This window comes from Clarias gariepinus, chromosome 8 (genome assembly GCF_024256425.1).
Source record: "Clarias gariepinus isolate MV-2021 ecotype Netherlands chromosome 8, CGAR_prim_01v2, whole genome shotgun sequence".
Taxonomy (NCBI): Eukaryota; Metazoa; Chordata; class Actinopteri; order Siluriformes; family Clariidae; genus Clarias; species Clarias gariepinus.
This window is the reverse complement of record NC_071107.1, coordinates 14,056,711-14,078,192: the sequence shown is the minus strand read 5'-3', so window position 1 is coordinate 14,078,192 and position 21,482 is coordinate 14,056,711. Positions and strand designations below refer to the sequence as shown.

Below are 21,482 nucleotides of genomic sequence, written 5' to 3'. Positions count from 1 at the left end.
TACTATATATATATTCATGATATAAAGTTCACAAATGCAAAACACAATTTACAGATGTACAACTGTGTAAAAAAAATCTGAATGTTTAAAATTCACAAATGCATCATGGACTGTGCATGTGAAAAAAAAACGTCTTTCGTGTGTGTGAATATCCCTGGATTTGTGTGTGTGCATGTTTGAGACTTTGCAGGCACCAACGTGGGTCATTTGTGCTTTTTAGCCAATTAGATGCAACCTCACCATTTAAATCAATCACAGCCCTACAGGAGCGCAGCACTCAAGTTGCTCAGCTTTGCATATACCTTTTGCGCAATCTGAGTTAATTACAATGGAAATTAAGTTTTACCTACTCAAACCAAGAACAGGATGCATGTCAAAGTTATTACTTTATTTCATGTTTCCTTAATGAACTTCGCCGAAAATAACACAGCTAACCACTTTATCAGTTACTCATTCCTGTTTACTGTATCACCTACAGAGGTTTTGCGATGCTTTGCGCATGCGTGCCCAGTAGAAAATGAACGACTCCCCCCAAGAGTCTTCTGAGTCACATTAAAGAATCGTTTAAAAAGAACGAATCGTTCATGACCCATCCCTCACTACCTCCAACACCACACAGCAACTTCATCAGCTTGAGGAGCTCCGAAACGCCATCCATCACTCCATACCTAGTTATGATAAAAATAAAAGATATTAATAAGGCTATATACCACCAAAAATTTTACAACACTCTGAAATTTTAATTATGGGTTAAAGCTACGTATGGCTTCATATTCAAAAGGGCTTGATATTTTTTAAGGTTTCATTCTCAGGAGTAACTGTGTGATGTTTTAAAGTAGCCGGGTATCTAATCAATTCGCTTTTCATTCAGATAAGTTAACACTATGACACTCTTAGATGAGCATTAGCGACTGAAGCGCAGCTACTCCTCAACTGTTATTTAATTTTTTTTTTTTTCTAGAACTTTCGTTAGCTGAGAGCTCGCGTGGCTAATAAAGCCCTATTCGGACGGGACTAGTTTTCCAAACGACGTTTGAGTTAGAATTTTTTTCAGACGACGTCTGTCATTTCGTGTATGCATTCGGACGGGGCTAACATCACCGTGTTTATTAGGAGTGTCTGTGTTTTACATGTGGGCGTTGCACACGACCACATGTCCAGGATGCGTGGATTATACATCCATTATTGGTGCGCAAACTTGAATGCCGACGTGCGAGACATAGTACGGCAGTTCACGTTGACCAAACACAAAAGAAAAAAAATTTCGGCAATCACAGACATTCGCATTCGGACGGGATTAGATTTCTACTGAGCCCTGGAAGTCACCTAGAGGAGAAAAAAAAAAACAATCTGTGGCAACAGTTTTGTAATTTGTGCCCTCAGTTTAATAATCCGTTCCCACAACTTCTTAAACTGTTCCCTCAGTTTACTTATCCGTGCACTCAGATTTTGTAATCCGTACCCACAAATTTATAATTCTGTGCGCACGCTTTTGCAATCTGTTCCCACAGGCTTGTATACCTTTTATAGTCGGAAAAACACATTTCCAAAACTATAATAGGTTATTTATAAATTAAGCATTTATTAATTATTTTGTATGCTATAGTTATAATAATAATAATAATAATAATTACTACTACTACTATTACTGCTAGTAGGCATTTTGTTACATTTAGGCTATGCATTTAGAATAAGTTTTTATCCAAAAGAATTCCAAAAGAGAAAGAAAGCAATTAATAAACAGTTGGTTACAATACACAATGCCAGGTTTATTAAATAATGACAATAATAATAATAATATTAATAATAATAATAATAATAATAATAATTGTAACGTGCTGATTATCACAAATTATCACAATATTTTAATGTAAATCATTCTTATTACCTCAAAGCTGCTACAATTGATATCTAGAGAATCACTGTAAGCATGCTGTAAGAGAGTTTGCTGTATTACATTTAATAATCCACAATAAAACAATATGTAATAAGATTCATTTACACGTAGCGAGGAGCTTCCTGTTCTTCTAAAAGGAGTCTGTGTACAAACCTGTGGGAACAGAATGCAATAGCGTGCGCACAGAATTATAAATTTGTGGGTACGGATTACAAAATCTGAGTGCACGGATAAGTAAACTGAGGGAACAGTCTAAGAAGTTGTGGGACCGGATTATTAAACTGAGGGCACAAATTACAAAACTGTTGCCACAGATTTTTATTTTTATTTTTTTTCTCCTCTAGGTGACTACCGGGGCTCCGTAGATTTCTCAGAGGACCGCCGAGTTTGCTGAAAAACAGTTGGTAATTTGCTCTGAAATTTTTACAGAGGTCATGTAAGAGAAAGACAGACATGGCAGATTCGGACGGGATTAAAATCACAAAGTAAATCTGTGAAACAGAAATTTCGACCCCCATGTAAACTAGTATCGCGGTGAAGTTGGTTTTATATTGGACATTCGCCACACATTCAAGATTTCTCGTCTGTTTATAAAGAAATAAACACACCAAAATGACAAATCACATATTTTCTTACTTTGTTAGTAGACAGAGAAGCTATTACAAATAAATGTATTTTTAGATTTTCTCCTGTTACAGCCTGCTGGTACGGAGCCCCCCAGGGGTCATGAGGGGGAAAAAAGAACAAACAGAGCACACGGATTAATAAATCATGCGCTCGGATTAATAAATCATGCGCTCGATTAATAAATCGTGTGCGCGGAATAATGAACCGAGAGCTCGGAATAAAATATCCGTGCGTGCGGACTAATAAACCTTGCGCGCGGAATAATAAAACCGTGTGCGCGGATTAATAAACTTTGAGCACTAAATAATAAACAGTGCGGGCGGAATAATAAACTGAGCGCGCTGATTGGTTTACACGTCTGGATTCGAAGTTATGACCTGGTCGGACATGAACGGAGAGGAAGGAGCTCATACAGCCAGCACAACAACTTTAAGGTATGTAACCAACTTTTAACGTAATATTTACCCATTTAACTTAATTTTAAAGGTTTGTGGATAAGTTTGCATGTTCCACACATTTTATGAGGCTTTCCTGTGCCCCATCTTTTGCTCCAGGCTATCTTTAAAATGCAAATATAGTGTAACAACACCATGCTTCCCCCGAACACACACACACACACACACACACACACTATGATATTCTGCGATCTCATTTTCCATAAGGCTGTTGTTTACTTCAATCGGTTCCGGACCGCGCTGAAGTTGGTTTAAAGTTGGACCTTGGATATTCGCGCGCCGGCTTCCAGATCCTGATTTGCGGCGGAGAATAAATATTAATATAATATTTATAATATGAATATTATTCATATTCAGTCAGTAATTTACAGACAGTCATTAACTCGCGCAGTAGACGAGGTTCGGTCGCCGGACTCTGACAGCGAAGCCGGAGCGCGAATGTCCAACTTCATACCAACGTCACCGCGGGCTAGTCCGGTTTTGGTTATACTTTAACATTATGTATGCTGAATGTAACAATACACAGTCTGTCCTTGCGTTTCTCACAAAAAATATCATGTCACATATGCGGAGTGAATATTTTTTATATTATGTTTAATACCCCGATCTCACCTATGCGGTTTCGCGCAGTGGCCGTAAATACGGTTCATCATGATTACGTTTCATGCATCATGTCATTACATTTCCATCTTTCCACGCGAAAAACCCGGATACCACCGCGAGTCAACCAGTATACAGTAGGTGTATAAAGGGAGGCACAGATTGGTCTAAAAGATGCATTCCGACAGACTGACTGAACAGTTCGTGCTTTTTTATGTGTGTATTTGCCGTTTTTGGACAGAATGGATCAGGGATTTCTAGACTTTCTGCAACAACAGCGTGAGTTGGATCAGGGCATCATCTCCGTGTTTGTAAATGAAAAGGTAAGTGCATCGCAATTAGAAGGTTTCACAAACAACTTTTTTTTTGTTTTTAGACTCTAGTATTGACCTTTTTATATTGCTCTATTCCCACATTATACTGTATAAACGTAGAATAGCATAGTAGTTATAATAGCATAAAAGTAGAAGGAAGGAATTTGGAGTAGGACATCACATCGTTAACTCTTTATTCTCTTGTCATCTGTATAAAAGTGCACTAGGGTGTATGGTATATGGGTTATGTACATGTAGTTTAGCCAAAATCCCAGTATCTTGTGTTTATAGTATTTGTGGATAAACGTAACATTAAGCACGTGGGTTACATGGCTGACAATTAGCGTTTTTCAGTCTTTAGTCAAATACTACAATATTTAGCATTATAAATATATGTTAAAGATATGTGTCAATTTGAAATATGGCTTAAGTCTATAGTGCCATTTCTTGTGCTTGTTATTGTTTATTATATACAATAATCCCTCAACTCTCCTCTGCAGATAGACTGTTATGCTGTAAACGGGATGTCAGATGAGCAGCTAATGAAATATGTTCCCAAATTTGGAGACAGAATTGCCATTCGACAGTATTGTAGAAGAGAAGTGGCAGCATTTGAAAAGAGTTCCTCGATTGTGTCAAAAGCTACACAAAGTCTACGAGAAAAAATTCAACTACGGAGGACTGGTAAAAGAGCTCATTCAGATGATCGTTCTCAAAAATTAGCTGGCAATTTAAATGCCCTCAAAAACAGCCGTACATATCAAATTGGCTTGTTTGAAGAGGTCGAAGGCTCATTTATTCAAGTCAGAGAAAGAAAAGGAGGTGGAGTCAGACATCTCAAGGCATCGAAGGACACTCCAGTGAATGAGCTGTTGAACATTGGCAAAGATCTCTTTTTCCCGCAGGGAAAAAACAAGCTTGGAAATATAAACGAGTTTGAATTTACACTAAGAGACTTCACTGAAGCTGAGCTGGACTCATCCATGACACTTGGTCAGCTGTACAATTTGAGAAAAGTGAAACTACTTAGACTTTATGTGTCATGCAAAAGGATTTTCATGAATGCACAGGACTTAACTGCAAATCAAGTAGATTCACATTTAGCTTCATCTTTACACACACACTCAAAAAGCACAGGAATTGTTGTTGATGAGCATGCCAGTGAAGTTGCTATGTTGACAAGCACTCCCATCAAACTTACCACTGACACTGTAATGGCAAGCACATCAACAACAGACACAAGGTTTCTTTTTATTGATGCTAATGATGAGAAATTAATGTCAAATACATCACCGTTAAATTTTAACGGCATTGACGTGCTGCAAGAACAAAACACATCAGTTTCAGTTGATGAGGAAATCCAAATAGGGTACGTTTACCTCCCATATGACAATGATGTCCTGGATGACACTCTTCCAGTGGAGACTGCTGTAGTACAACCTCCATCAATAGGACTTTATCATGAAAATAAGGTTGTTAAACTAAGACTTCGAAGAGGAAACATATTTTATGAACTGAATGCTGCATTTAAAGATGGACAGATAACAGTTGATGACATGCTGCTGGAGATTGAGATGGTCCTTCCAAATGGCAATGCTGAAAAGGGAGAGGACAATGGTGGGGTCTTACGTGATGCCTTGAGTGAGTACTGGGAAACATTTATACTAAAATGCACAACTGGGAATGTGCTGAAAGTTCCAATGACCAGGCATGATATGAAAGACGAGTGGGAGAATGTGGCCAAAGTGATGGTGTTAGGCTACAACATGGCAAAGTACTTTCCTGTGGCCTTGGCTAAGCCCTTTCTTTCTCACTGCCTTCACCAGGAAATCAAGGATGATGAACTGCTTGCTGCATTCCTGGAAACAATTCCAAGTGAAGATAAGGAGATTGCAGAGCAGGCAATAAGAGATTTTAAATCCATTTTTGGAAAAGAGGAATGGTTTGAATTCCTTGAGGCACATGACATTAAAAGACATGTCACGGAGGACAATTTGAGGAGAACTCTGCTTGAAGTTGCACACAAAGAAATGGTGCAAGACCCAGCCTATGTAGCAGAGTGTTGGAGCAATATTCTGCAGGGACTCCATCTTCCTCCAGGAGGACTAGATGAAGTGATGTCTAGTCTCACTCCCACAACCAGGAAGGTTGTAGCAATGTTGCAACATGAAGCTCTCAACAAACGAGAGTGTCAGATTCTGGATTTCCTTAAAAAATTTATCAGGACCTGTAGTGATATACGCCTGAGAAAATTTCTCCGGTTTTGCACAGGTAATGGTTTTGTTTGTATTTTCACACAATTGATATTTGTGTAACTAATAATTAAAGATTAGGCTACCAGAAAATAAATGTTCTGGGGAACATTATAAATATATAATGTACATTAAAAAAATATCTCTAACACCACCAGATTTTCCACCAGATTTTCCTGCATTTATGCCAACCACTTCTTCCTATACAGGATTTTTGGGAAACCTGCTATACACTGATCAGTCTCCAGGCCTTCTTAACTTCTCTAAATGTATTCTGTCTAATCATATACCTGGAGGTAGTGCTCACCTTTTTCCAAAGAGGCAAAAGGATGGATGTTATATTAAGCTTTTTGCCATGATTTTGTGGAAACCCCAGGGCCTTTATTTACTAAGCCTCTCTGAGTAAGAAATCTCTTCTAAGTGGTCAAAAGAGTCATATAATTTTGGTCCTGCTTTCAGTTGTAGAAGCTTTTAACATTATTAAAACAGGAAATCACTTCTATCCCCACGAAAACTTAGAAGGTGTCCTAATATATATATATATATATATATATATATATACTGTTATTTTTAAAAAATTGATTCATTTTATTTTATTTTTATGTATTTTATATATCTGTATTAAATTATTTGACAGTGTACACAAATGTTTTTTGAGCAACACTTCATCACTTCATTACCAAAGTGTACCCCCATTTCTCACACTCCTTTATGGTATGTGCGGCAAACTGACACATGGTATTGATGCTTTCACAAATTGCCTAGTTGCCTAGTTTGCTGCTCTTAAAGAGTGATGTCACGTGCTTTTAAAGTAGGCTGCGCGTTATAGTGGGTGTTATAGTTTTTACAGGTTTTTTGTAGTTTTAAATGGTGGAAAAGCGAAATGATGAAATCAACATCAGTTATGTAAAAGCATTGTGCTCATCAGACAGTTTAGTTTGCAAAAAAGGAAGTAAAATGTAAAGAAATAATTAAATAAGTAAAATTCTGCCCTACTCTTACCTCTAAAGGTAAAAAGTGAGTAGTCAACTTCTAAAAGCCTCAATTCCACCTCTCAGTTTGCAAGTCCTGCTTATGACAAAGAATGTCAAGAAACAGTCATGTACACTCAAATAATTTAATATGTATATTATGTAATTAAGTATATATAGTATATATAAATATAATTGAATTTATATATTTATAATGATGCCCTGAACTCAATAAATGCAGCTTGTTTTTCTTTGATTTCACATTATATAGTGGGAATGTATGAATCTGCGCATGATCAGCGGTGCTGTAAGAACAGAGTTTATTTTATTATTTCCGACACTGCCGTCTGTGTCACTGTTTCAAAGCTGCATCTTTGCTGTTACTAAAAAACAGTAGCAGAGACAGCATACAGCATGTTCATTAATGGAGCAGTTACATACACGTTATTGGTTTAAAAAAAACTTGGTTTAAAATTGGTTTAAAATTGTCTAAACATATCTTTTATGAAATCCATGTGCGCTTACGACTGGAGAAAAGCGTGATTTTCTATGTTAAGAATGTTAATGAATTGTTCTTATTCCTACTCCTAAAAGGTTGACCAAAATTGCATCACATGGGCACTTTCCATTAGGAAAACAGTGTGTTCTTATGTGGCATGGAGGTATTGAGTAGGTAGCAAAGGCTGTCCTCCAAATTAACAATCATTTTTGTACACGTTTACAGGTGCTGATCTACTTGTATCACAGTCCATCCATGTGCGCTTCACTGAGCCAAAGAGCACCTTTACCAGAAGCCCCCAGTCACACACATGTGGTTGTGTGTTAGAAGTGCCAAACAACTACGGATCATACCTTGAGCTTGCTGAAGATTTTACAAGTGTACTTGATGCCAACATGTGGGTAATGGACATTATTTAGAGGTAAGTTTCAGGTGCACAGTACATTTACATTCATTTATTATTTTTCCATTTATTCATCTATTTTTCTTAGACCAATTTGTACCGAAGTGTGTTTATGTTCATATGCATTTGCTTTTTTTCTTCCCTAGGTTTTAGGACTCCAAACATAATGTTGACAGGGACATCCCAATTTTTAGATTAATAAATACTATTGGACTAGTTTAAACATTGGTATGTTAGTGGTGTTTCACAGTATTTGATTTCTTATCTAAGTGAAATAAGGTTTACAAATAGTGTTTTTCTTTACTGAATAATTACATTTGGGGAATTTCATTTGCACATCGATATCTAGATATAATGTTTGATACAATGTTTGATTTGATGGAGGGTCTTTTAAATTTAAATTGATATAGGGCAAAATAAATTTGACCGAACTGCATTAATTTGACAGAATAAGATATAATCTGACAACATATGGTTAGGATGGATTAGGATTATTTTACGTTCTCACAATTTGACTAAGATCTGTTCATTAGCTCTTTTTATGTTCATAAATAAAAAAATATATAGTTTTCTATTGATGGTTTCAGCTTAAACGATAATAAACAGTAATAACACTTTACTTGAGCAAGGACAGTTTATTATATAAAAAGCATTCTAGTATTTGGGTTTTAATTATGGATGTGTTAGTATGAATATTTTATTTTTCTGGAATAGGGTATTTTCACAACATACCTACAGTAAGCATTTCAGAACACGTAGGAATTTTTTGTTTTTTTTACTCTTTAGTTAAAGTTGTTGTGATAAATACAATGCACTTTTTTATGTTGTTTGTTATTCTGAAGTGTTTTACTGAGTTTACTATTTTTGTAGTGAATTCTACATTTCTAAGTAGAAGTTGGTAATTATTTGAGTAACTCCCAACACTTCAGTGTAGTTATTGATGTTCATGTATCTATGATGTTTAAAAAAACTTTTACAGAAAACATTTATTGGTTATGTTTTATTATAAATGTCTTAAATAAAGTGTTTTGTACCACAAATTACTGTTTGTCTTTTAATATTTTTTGTTAGATTTGAACATTAATAAAATGCTGTTAAACCTTAAAGGTAAATATGATAATTTAAGCACTTTAATATAAAAACAATGACCTGCTTTCACACTTTATTCTAATAATTTGAATGTTGCTTATTAAAGCATAGCACTTGTGAAACATTGTAAAAAAAAAAAAAAAAAAAAAAAGAATTGTTAGAAACCATAAACACATGACTTGAAGTTGTAAAATAATGTCTACTTTTATCTGAATGGCTTCCTCAGTTCTGAGTAGTGTGGAGTCCCAGATGTGGCGTCAGTCTGTCAAAGTCACATGAGTTAAGATAAGTATCTGTGGTTTTGCAGACTATAGGGCCAAAATATTTCTATCTTCGTACCTCTGAAGGATCAATATGACATTTACTTTTAATTTTACATTTAGCCAGTAAAGGGAAAAGATAAATTTTCTTTTAATTTTACAGTACATTGGCATGCATGAACACAGCCCCATTTACACAAACTTTATCTTTCAATGTCTAGACGATTTGTTAGTTCTTGTCGTAGGAAAAGGTAGAGGTCCAATGCCATGTAAGTGTCCCCAGGAACATGAAGATTATTTTCAGCCATGATGGAGGTGCACAGTGTAAAGATGTCGTTATCACAAACGATGTCGGATCGGTGGACACAGTCATTTTCATAATGGTTGACTTCATCCTCTGGAATCTGGCATAAGTAGTCCTGTGTGTTGTATAGTTCTGGTAATAAATACATGACTTCAGGGCGTCCATGGGGAACTCTCTGGTTTCGTGACGGACGAATAAGGTGACTATTCCATGACTCTTTGACAGCATCCAATTCAGTCTGAAGACAGAAAGAGGAGAGTAAAAGTACATTAAAACAGAAGTCTATGCAGAACAAATAAATATTAAAATATGTTTACATATTTATGTACATATGTTTTTATAATGGAGATTATTTTGTGTGAGAATGACTTACTTGTATGATACCAAGAAAGCAGAAGATGATAAGATTTTTATCTAGGAATTCCCCATTGAAAACACCTTCATTTTTGAGGCTATGGAGTTGCTCCAGCCAAAACTCCACACACTCTTTGCGAAGAATTCCCCACCAACTTTCAATTCTTTGGTTACTTGTGCTTCGCCCATAGATGAAACTTCTTTCACCACTTTGTAAGTCAAGATCATTTTGACGCAAGGACCGCTGAATGTCTCGGATAGAGCTGTTCTCGGTTCCCATGTCTGCTCTTAAAGTACGAGGACAACCACCAGTTTCTCTTACTGTCTCGAGAAAATATCCACCAATAACTTTGGGATCACTGTTTGTGTTGTATGCATTGAGCCACAAAATCATCCTTGAGAATCCATCTATGGCTCCGTTTATACATATGCCAAAAGGCTTTAACTTGTCGTATGAATCAACATGCCATACAAAATTTGGACCCTTCGCGAAGTAAGCTCTTCTGTTGAGTCTCCTCTGCCTTCTCAAGTCTCTGCCTACTGGATCCAGACTTGAAAGAATGAAACGAACATCTTCTTTTCGAACATGTAATCCCTTGTCTTTACATTTACTGTACATCCAACGGTAGCCATGCAGGGCCCCTGAGCCCTCCAGTTCTTCTTTTATGAACTGAATAACATTTTCAAGATTGTCAAAGTGTTTACGACGAAAGAATCCATTCTTCTTGAGAAATCGCTTTAGTGTTTTCAGACTCACAATAATTCCATGTCTTACACTTAGAATGTGAAGAATGTCTGTATATTTAAGACCCAAAAGAAAATAAAGTTCAATTAGCTGTGATTTATCCATGCCAGGGAATATCCAGGCAAGGCAGTAACTGTTCACCAGTCAGTGAAGTACCAAAAGGAAAGAATGATTTATGGTGCAAAACGATTATTTGCAGTTGGAATACTCTGCTCCAAGGTCAGCCACCTGTTAACATGAGATAAACAAAGAAAAGGTGATTTTGTCAAATCCTTAATTATAGATATAATTCAAGGAATATTATGCAAGTCTACACTGACCAAAGCATTACAACTGCCCATTCATTCAAGTATTTAGATGTCCTACATGTTAAATATTAACCATACACCCTAGTGCACTTTTATACAGATGACAAGAGAATAAAGAGTTAACGATGTGATGTCCTACTCCAAATTCCTTCCTTCTACTTTTATGCTATTATAACTACTATGCTATTCTACGTTTATACAGTATAATGTGGGAATAGAGCAATATAAAAAGGTCAATACTAGAGTCTAAAAACAAAAAAAAAGTTGTTTGTGAAACCTTCTAATTGCGATGCACTTACCTTTTCATTTACAAACACGGAGATGATGCCCTGATCCAACTCACGCTGTTGTTGCAGAAAGTCTAGAAATCCCTGATCCATTCTGTCCAAAAACGGCAAATACACACATAAAAAAGCACGAACTGTTCAGTCAGTCTGTCGGAATGCATCTTTTAGACCAATCTGTGCATCCCTTTATACACCTACTGTATACTGGTTGACTCGCGGTGGTATCCGGGTTTTTCGCGTGGAAAGATGGAAATGTAATGACATGATGCATGAAACGTAATCATGATGAACCGTATTTACGGCCACTGCGCGAAACCGCATAGGTGAGATCGGGGTATTAAACATAATATAAAAAATATTCACTCCGCATATGTGACATGATATTTTTTGTGAGAAACGCAAGGACAGACTGTGTATTGTTACATTCAGCATACATAATGTTAAAGTATAACCAAAACCGGACTAGCCCGCGGTGACGTTGGTATGAAGTTGGACATTCGCGCTCCGGCTTCGCTGTCAGAGTCCGGCGACCGAACCTCGTCTACTGCGCGAGTTAATGACTGTCTGTAAATTACTGACTGAATATGAATAATATTCATATTATAAATATTATATTAATATTTATTCTCCGCCGCAAATCAGGATCTGGAAGCCGGCGCGCGAATATCCAAGGTCCAACTTTAAACCAACTTCAGCGCGGTCCGGAACCGATTGAAGTAAACAACAGCCTTATGGAAAATGAGATCGCAGAATATCATAGTGTGTGTGTGTGTGTGTGTGTGTGTGTTCGGGGGAAGCATGGTGTTGTTACACTATATTTGCATTTTAAAGATAGCCTGGAGCAAAAGATGGGGCACAGGAAAGCCTCATAAAATGTGTGGAACATGCAAACTTATCCACAAACCTTTAAAATTAAGTTAAATGGGTAAATATTACGTTAAAAGTTGGTTACATACCTTAAAGTTGTTGTGCTGGCTGTATGAGCTCCTTCCTCTCCGTTCATGTCCGACCAGGTCATAACTTCGAATCCAGACGTGTAAACCAATCAGCGCGCTCAGTTTATTATTCCGCCCGCACTGTTTATTATTTAGTGCTCAAAGTTTATTAATCCGCGCACACGGTTTTATTATTCCGCGCGCAAGGTTTATTAGTCCGCACGCACGGATATTTTATTCCGAGCTCTCGGTTCATTATTCCGCGCACACGATTTATTAATCGAGCGCATGATTTATTAATCCGAGCGCATGATTTATTAATCCGTGTGCTCTGTTTGTTCTTTTTTCCCCCTCATGACCCCTGGGGGGCTCCGTATGCTGGACCTAAATCTTTCAGAAACGCTGCTTACCGCCGCTTTATAGCGATGGAGTCACTAAGGGACCGTCTAAAAAGTGCATGACCAAGACCCAACCGTACAGAAGAATACAAAATTACACAGAAATACCTCACAGGACATCAAACATATTACACTGTTAGGCTATAGTATGGATTATTAGTATATTTATTTATTTGTATGTTTAATTGATTAATAATTATTTTAAGGTACATTATGAAACAAATGATTATACAGACAATTCCTGTGCCAAAAAAAAGATTTTGTTAAATGAGAGTCGGGTGTGTTTTATTATAAAAAATAATAATAATAATAATTGGAAAGGTATGTATGAAAATGAATGCACTTTGGTACAGTCTAATATGAGTTGCAAAAAATGACAATTAAATGAAAAAAATTTAATAACTTTTTTTGCTATAGAAATTTCACATGTAAAATTAACTGTACTATAATCCACTCTATCATTGTTAATAACTACAACCATTCACTTTGCAATATTCAGTTTGATAATTTTTTTATTAATTGTTTTCCTATAATGTATATTAATTTTCATTTTAAAAAATTATGAATTTTTTAATAGCTTTTTTGTTAAGTGGGTTACACATGTGAACCATCATCTTTGAGCAAGGAATATGAATGATCATGAATGAAGAACGCTGATATTTGGTGACGTAAAAAAAAAATCAGTACTGAAGTCATGGTTATGTTTAATAGTGAAAGGAAGATCATTTTCACATGTACAATGTAAAATTATCTCAACACGTTGGGTTAAAACAGCCATACAGCCTTGAGAAAACCACTTATCAATCAGGTTAATCTGAAAAGAAGACTTCAGTTTGCTAGGGATAATAAAGAAGGGACTGTGGAGCATTGGAAAAAGGCCATATGGTTTGATGAGTCCAGGTTTATCCTTTTTTGCTCCAGAGTATATACGGTTAAGCCTAATATTATTCATACCCCTGGCAAATTTTAACTTAAAGTTACTTTTATTTAACCAGCAAGTTTTTTCTTGATTAGAAATGACACAGGCGTCTCCCAGAAGACAATAAGACGATATTTAGGAGGCATCATTGTGGAAAAAATTATTACTCATATTTTATTTACATTTAAACAAAAAGTGGCCAAAATTATTCATATCTTTTGCAAACTGTCACAGTCCCGGGGAAAATCCAAAGTTCTGTACCATTGCAAATAGTCCAAGCTGTTCTAAAGCATCCTAATTACCCTGGTTCATTGGGAACAGCTCAACATGTCTCTATTGGTAATTTTGCCCATTTATCTTTGGCCATTTATGGCCTTAGTGGTGATCCATTCTTTTTTTACCTCTCTCACTATCCTCCTGGCCAGCACAGGTGTCACTTTTGACTTCCAACCACATCCTCTGAGGTTTTTCACAGTGCTGAACATTTTTAATTATACTTTGCACTGTAGCCACTGGAACTTTTAGATATGGTCTTCCTGACTTGTGAGCAGCGACAATGCACAGCCGCAGGTCTTCAGTGAGCCCCTTTGTCTTAGCCATGACTATCCACGAACCAACAGCAAAGAGCTTCTGTTGACTTGATTAAAACAGTCGTTCCCAATAAATCAGGGTAATTAGGATGTTTTGAAACAGCTTGGACTATTTGGAATGATATAGAACTTTGCATTTTCCCATGGACTGTGACAGTTTGCAAAAGGTATAAATAATTTTGGACATGCCACTTTTTGTTCCAATGTAAATAAAAGCTGAGAAATATATTTTTTTCCACAATGATGACTCTTGTCCATCATCTTATAAGCCTTTGTCATTTCTGGTAAAAAACAAACAAAAAAAAAAAAAAACATGCTGTTTAAATAAAAGTAATTTTAACTCAGAATTTGCCAGGGGTATGCATAATTTCAGGCTTGACTGTATGTTATGTGTAATAAATTACCCTAATCTGGTAAAATTGTCCGGTATTAACATTATTGTGTAAACTAATTAGGAGATATGTGTGATTTGAGACAGTCCCTTACTATACTATAAAAAGAATGTATACAAAAATGTGTATTATTAGGATAACCCAAAGTTTTGCTTGTCTTGTTACATTAAGACCTCATATAAAGTAAAATTACCATCACGGTTTGTAGATAATTCATCATGGCCATCCTAACTCACATCTTTTTAAGGGGTATTGTGCACTTGGGCTGTGTGATTGCGTCCAGGTGACATATGTTGGTATCAAAAGTAAAAAAAAAAAAACAACTTCTAATTGTGCATGTTATCCTCATCCCATGTCGACCATGCTAGCAGATAAAGGGGCATCAGAATGCTACAACTGGGTGCAAAGTAAACAGATGTTGAAAAATATAAACTATGTTTCTGATACTGTTAGTTAGTTAGTGTGTGAGGTGTGACAAAGCATTTTGCAATGACAGTACAGAAATATCTGCATAAAAGCACAATGAACAACAGCCATACAGAGTAAACAATGGTGCATTACAATAATTAAACAAAGACCCTCTTGTTTAACAAATGCTAAGTTGAAAAGCAGATTTCCTAACAAGTTCTTACAGTGAGAGTGTGTCACCAGCATCAGAAACAGAATTTAAGGGCCTGCTAAATGGTGCTACATTTTTGGCAGATTAAGTGTATGTTACATTCTAACATGAAGGAGTGTAAGCCCAGAACACTATGTTTTCATGAAATGAGAGGAAAAGACACATAAAGGAAAGACAAGAAAATACTTTAGATAATTCAGAAGCTTAGAAAATACTTAGAAGATAATTGCATAACATAAGGTCAAGAATACACTGATGACTTCATGCGTTCCTGCATTCTGTTTTGTAAAAAGCAGGTTTGATATGATTTTTCAAACTGTTCCACCTCAATTCCAATTCTGGAATAAATTTTGCAATTGATTTCTGTTTTATTAGCAAAATTCAGTAAAAATTCAAAAAACAGTATTCAGTGACTGAAATGTTTATTTTGTGAATATCTGGAAAGGGCAAATATGTATTGCTTAGTCAAGTGTTTTGTCTTGTTTGATTTGATATTGTACATTATAAAAATGCTTTCATGTTACAGAAGTTCAGTGTAAGCTCTTATACATTCTAAACTCAGTTTGCAAAGTGCTTAGAAATTCTAATTCAATTAGTGAAAGATTTTGGTAAAATGTCAGGTTCTACATACCAAAGCCATTTTTCCATGGGCATATATATTGAGTATTTAAATAAAAATGAAACTACATAAACAGAAAAGACCCAATAAATACACTTTATATATTCAATTAACCCTTTCAATTGATTATACCGCCACAATTAGTATGAGGCACCCATAAGCTAGCTTAATGAAAAAGGGTACTGCCTTAATACATGTGAATACTTTACACTTTTCATTACAGCAGTGAATGACAAAACACACATTTTCAGAATGAATTAAAATAAAAATATTTTTATGCTACTTAAATTTAAATTTATGCTGCTTAAATTTACTTAAGATGGGAAGAGTTGGTTTAGGTACCTCCAACACAATCACTCTTTTAATGACATTACTTCAAAAATAAACCCTGATTAAAACATTATACATCCAAAGTCGTAAAACATAACACTGTATAGCTCATGACACTGTCATCCACTTGAATCTGTTGTAAGAGTTTTTACATTACAGTTAAAAACAATAAAACATTAAGCACAGCGTATATCCATCTGTAAACCCTAGAGACTACTCAGGTTCATGGGGAGCCTGACTTTTATCATTAGATCAAAATTTGGATGAATCCAGAGATCTTGGGTCAGCTTGCTCCCTCCCCTTAGCTCTAGAACTAGTTCAAGCAGCAAAATAAACAGCACCAGATGAAGACTTCAATTATAACTGCAATACACTTTAGGTGTATGGTGTTGACTTGAGAAATGTCATATTGTCTTGTACGTTAAAAAAAAGCTTTTTTGACAATCAGTTTTTCACATACATTTTTTAATATATTTGAGCTATGATGTAATCCCCTGCATTGGTCCTGCACCCCTGCATCAGATAAATATGTAAGCAATTGTTTTAAAATAATTAAACTATAAACTATTTAATAATTCATTCATAATTAATATATAAATGCCATGTATAAGGCACCAATGCTGTCATACAACATTTACCCATGCTTTAAGAAAAAAAGAATATGTACTGTGGTCTAGCTTTATAGACCTACTGTATACAGACAGTCCGAAAAACAATGTGAAACAACCAAAAACATTGTTGTACTGTGAGAGAGGAAATTTCCAAATAAAAGGGTCAACATGGCGGACTTCATTGCATTTTTAACAGAATCTGCATGTGGAAGCGTTAAATTTAAACAGGTATTACAATGAAAATCAAAAGTGTGACCTGAACAATGGCCTTATGCGTATATTGCTAAATGACTGGTACAGTAACTCTGCAAAATATTTTCTTTAAGGTGTCTAAAACAAAATCCAAGCAACAATTAAACAAATGCTACATTACTTTTTAAAACAGCTTATTTGATTTAATATGTAGTTTTCAGCACCTGCAGGGTAAAACCTGTGAATAAATAAAAAATACAATATTCCATACAATCAGTGTAAGTGCAGTGGGATAATGGCTATATCACAATCTCTGGCTTGTGAGATCTTGTAAGAGTCTGTTGCTTTTTTTTCTGTTTCAAAAATTATTTAGTTCAGTTTGCCAATCGGTTTCAACAATGTGAAGAAAGGTTCATCCGTGCTTAGCGAGCCTAATTATTTTACCTTTTACTCCAATCATGCGGGTATTTCACATTCCTGTAGCCACTTAAAAAAGACATAACAGGGCCTAGTTAAAATACTTAATGAAAGACATGAGTAAAATCCCAGTACAAAAAGTATAATTAAGACATCAACCTTTATATTCGCACAGACCTGGAAAAAGACACAAATGCTGTCCTTTTGCACTTCTGCATAGCAAGACATGAAATTCAGAAAGTGCTTAGGAGTTATGAGATGTAATTAATGACTCACACATGGTGCTAATAATAATCATAATTTTTATGTCCCAATCATATGTAAGGTGTAAGGTAATAAGGAAACAGTTGTGTGAACATATGCCCTTCCATCTGGGAAAAAAAAATCAACATTATACCAAAGTTTTAGGCAGAGGCAAGAAATAACAAAGATATCTTGAATATATGAAAGAAATACAGGACAAACAATTGAGCTTCATCCATTGGCCATAAAGTCCAGGAAGTAAATTTCATAGGAATTAAACTAGGATTTCGGTGAACAGCATATGTTAGCCAAGGTCTCATCTGCTTCTTCCTCCATGTTAGGTTATCAGCATGAATCATGTTACATTTTAAAAAGAACTGATATACCTACAGTTATTATTATTATTATTATTTATAAATGTACAATGTAGAACACATGAAAACTAAAAAAACAGGGAAAAGTCGGTGGCCATAATAGCTTGTGGAAAATCAGGTAATTCTACCGTCATTTCCAATTATGGTAATAAACACCAAATAATTTTACATTGTACTACATTCTACATTAAGTCAGTGCAAGATATTTATCCCAGAACAAATTACTGGTTGCAATAAACAGCAGTTATTCATATTGTCAATTGTAAACATGTTTATCATCACTGCTGCCTGTTATTAAAACTGTGATCGCTCAGACAGGTAATATATGAATTTCTTAACTTATGTTTAAAAATATATGAAATTCTTAGCTTGTGTAATAATTAAAAATGATATTTGCAATTGTATTTGCAGTGACGGGTAGTACCTCATAGAGCAATTACACAAGGTCCCTGAAGCAGTCGACACAACAAGGCTTGTTTAATTATATAAACACCCAAAGAGACACATAACTGACATTGCAAAGATTCACATGTTACATCTCAACCAAAAAAAAGGTATGTGGCTAGAAAATGGAATAAAAAGAATGAAAGAATAGAATGAAGGAATGTAGGTAGTGATGATACGTTTGATGGAGCAGAACCTCTCAGATCTTCCAAAATATCACCAGGCAAAGGTGGGTTTTGTCACCTGTCAGAAGTCCTTTCTGAAACCAGTGTGCTGTGTTAACCAAGCTTGGTGATCTGCAAACTTCCATCTATCCTGATCATATCAATGGTCAGCAGAGACTTTACTTTGTGATAAAAGTCAAACAGCTGATGTCCATCGACAAAGATCCTAAAGCGCTGGTGTTCACAATGGATCTCAATCTGTGTGGATAGTAGTAAAAACACAGAGAAATGTAATATTGGAAGCAGTGGGAAGTAATGGAAAAGTTAAAAGCATTGCACATTGTAAGTTCAGTGTATGCTTAAAGGAAGGACTTGTCCAGTTTGCATGCTTATCTCAGCTATGTATTGGTTGACTGATTGATATGGAAGTAAACTAACCCATTTCCTTCAGCCCCTTTCACTAACATCATTATCTCAACCTTCTTCACACACATCTGCTGTAAAGCTTGCTGCCATTGACAGTACAACAAACTACAATTTGGAGTTTTAGCTTTCTACCCATACAATAATTACATTAAAAATAAATAATTAAATCTGTGAAATACACTTTATTACATTCTATGGCATAACAAAAAAGACATTTTTTTTTTTATAAACAATGGTTAATTCCAATGGCCAGAAACACACTACAGATAAAGTCTGATAATTACCCTGAATGGCTGGTCCTGAATGAAGGGGAAGTATGGAATGGCGGTCTCCTCCTCACTCCATTTCCCAGAAACCCTTGCATTCCGCAAGAACTGCCGTTCAGCAAATCGGGCACTAAGTTTCAGGGCCACATCTGTATCCTCCTTCTCATCCTTTTCTACATTGCAGCTACAGGTTAGACTGATGTCAAAGCTGAAGACAAAACAGCCATTTAGCAAAAAAAAAATTTTTCATTTATTTTAAATTGGATTTGATGGGATGTCTTGTGGAGTTAGTCTTGCCATAAATATCTCCATACAAAACTCCTGGTACTAGATACCTTATTCAAGTTCCTTCTCTCATGAGTTATTACTATAAATACCTCAAAATCCATAAAATGTGGCTTAAATCATGAGAATCAGCAAATCAGCTATTACTTAGGAAGAAGGGTCAAATAAAAAAATAATGTTGGTCTGTTTTATGTCTATGGTAACCAAATAGTATAGCCAAATAAGGTTTCTTTTTTCAATTATGAGCAAATTTCACAAAGACTTATAAATAGACTTTTTCAGTGCCGACTCCACTTACAAAATCCCAAAATGGGAGTGCAGCTTATCAGTAAGGCCATAACACACCCACAAGCTCCAACTGAACTGCTGTAAAATATCTTTATATCAGACTAAGTAAACACCTATTTTGATATTTACACATGTACTTTATCTAAGTCCAGAACATGCTCATGAACACTTTAAAGATTTAAAGATTTAAAGATTTCATATTATAGTATGTTAAAACAATTTGGTTAATGACTGATCTAAATTATTTTGACACAATACATATTTTTGAACTCAACAATCAAAATATCCTCAGAAACACATCTCCAGAGTTTACGATTAGGATGCACCCAGCAAGTAATAAAACTTAAGTGAATAATCAGTGGGTCATTTGCATTCTATAGGCTGTGTTAAATAACTATCAGTAGAAGCAAAGGTCAATATTGTCATGATGAAAAATTATTATAAATAAACATTCATAAAATAGCCTTACATTATGGTTCTAATAATATTAATCCAGCATGGAGCTATAGCAATTACAGTGATGACATTGTTATCACTACCTGTCTGGCTCTGCATCCACGATGCCCATGACTATGATTTTCTTACCAGGCCTCATCCCCCCTCTAATCCGGCCTTTGAACGGCACTGTCTGTGAGATGAAAATAAAGGAGGATTAGTCAAAGACCAGCCTAGGCATGAGCAGTAGCCTATTACACAGCTTTTATATTTTACTATGAGATAAGAGGCTACTCCACCAGGATTCGTGTGACATCCTCTTTGTCAGGAGAGATCAAGCCAGCATCTCCTAATGAACTGTTTAGATGATCATCTTCGGTTGTCTTCAGTTTTATCCAAGGTAAAAAAAATAAAATAAAAAAAAGCATGTTTCAGGAACAAAACTTGCAACAAAAAAGCCTATTTGATCCCATTTATGATTTAGATTATGGTTATAATATGGGGACATGAACAATGCAAAAACAGCCTACACCTTACAGATCGTTAGAAAAAATATTATTCATATAGCTACAGAGCTATAGATCTGATCAGCATCTACCGTAGATCTCCTTTTATGCTTCGGCGTTAAATAATTGAATGAACATCGCCCTATATAGGCTATTCAGTTATTCCATGATTGCATGTTACTGTACACAGACACTATAACCTATGCGATGTCACGCGCGCGGTGTTCACTGGATTTTTACATTATCATTCACGCTGTATATGAAACACTCATAACATGTTAAAGCAATCGCAATAAAATAAAAGGTAAGATTTTGATAGGCTTCGGTATACTCACTATCGCGTCCTTGTCCGTGCTCGGCTCCGCCATCTTGTGCAGAAGACCATAGGATGCTTCCAGGAGCACAGGAATCTGACAGCGGCGCGCGCCCTTCTCTGAGGAGAGTTACAGCAGCCACGCGATCACCGGCACGCAGCTGATGTGAGATGCATAACGAGAGACAAGACACAAAAGCTCGAGTCTCATTCCCCACACCGCTGTGGGAAATTATGCTGACGTGTGTAAGAGCTGGGACGGAGCTTAATCCTGTGTCTACATCCAATCTTGGCTACGTCCCAAATCACATAACCTGCTATGCACTGTAGCTACTAAACAGTAGCCTGGCT

General features: G+C 35.8%; 4 protein-coding genes across 4 annotated transcripts; 2 read left to right on the top strand and 2 right to left on the bottom strand.

Moving 5' to 3' along the window:
* Positions 1-3,143: 3,143 nt before the first annotated feature.
* Positions 3,144-5,438, top strand: LOC128528849 (uncharacterized). The gene is made up of 3 exons (XM_053502008.1): positions 3,144-3,902; positions 4,394-5,326; positions 5,427-5,438. The coding sequence occupies exons 1-3, from the start codon at positions 3,822-3,824 to the stop codon at positions 5,436-5,438; spliced, it is 1,026 nt and encodes a 341-aa protein (XP_053357983.1). The 5' UTR covers positions 3,144-3,821.
* On the top strand, positions 5,222-8,452 carry LOC128529326 (uncharacterized). Its single transcript, XM_053502751.1, has 3 exons — positions 5,222-6,164; positions 7,841-8,036; positions 8,165-8,452. The coding sequence occupies exons 1-2, from the start codon at positions 5,450-5,452 to the stop codon at positions 8,032-8,034; spliced, it is 909 nt and encodes a 302-aa protein (XP_053358726.1). The 5' UTR covers positions 5,222-5,449; the 3' UTR covers positions 8,035-8,036; positions 8,165-8,452.
* Positions 8,453-9,563: 1,111 nt separating this feature from the next.
* Positions 9,564-10,513, bottom strand: LOC128528463 (uncharacterized). The gene is made up of 2 exons (XM_053501301.1): positions 10,045-10,513; positions 9,564-9,909 (listed from the first exon to the last, which is right to left on the bottom strand). The coding sequence occupies exons 1-2, from the start codon at positions 10,417-10,419 to the stop codon at positions 9,571-9,573; spliced, it is 714 nt and encodes a 237-aa protein (XP_053357276.1). The 5' UTR covers positions 10,420-10,513; the 3' UTR covers positions 9,564-9,570.
* Positions 10,514-18,464: 7,951 nt separating this feature from the next.
* lgalslb (lectin, galactoside-binding-like b) lies at positions 18,465-21,482 on the bottom strand. Its single transcript, XM_053501402.1, has 5 exons — positions 21,154-21,482; positions 20,612-20,695; positions 20,417-20,505; positions 19,323-19,512; positions 18,465-18,870 (listed from the first exon to the last, which is right to left on the bottom strand). The coding sequence occupies exons 1-5, from the start codon at positions 21,184-21,186 to the stop codon at positions 18,727-18,729; spliced, it is 540 nt and encodes a 179-aa protein (XP_053357377.1). The 5' UTR covers positions 21,187-21,482; the 3' UTR covers positions 18,465-18,726.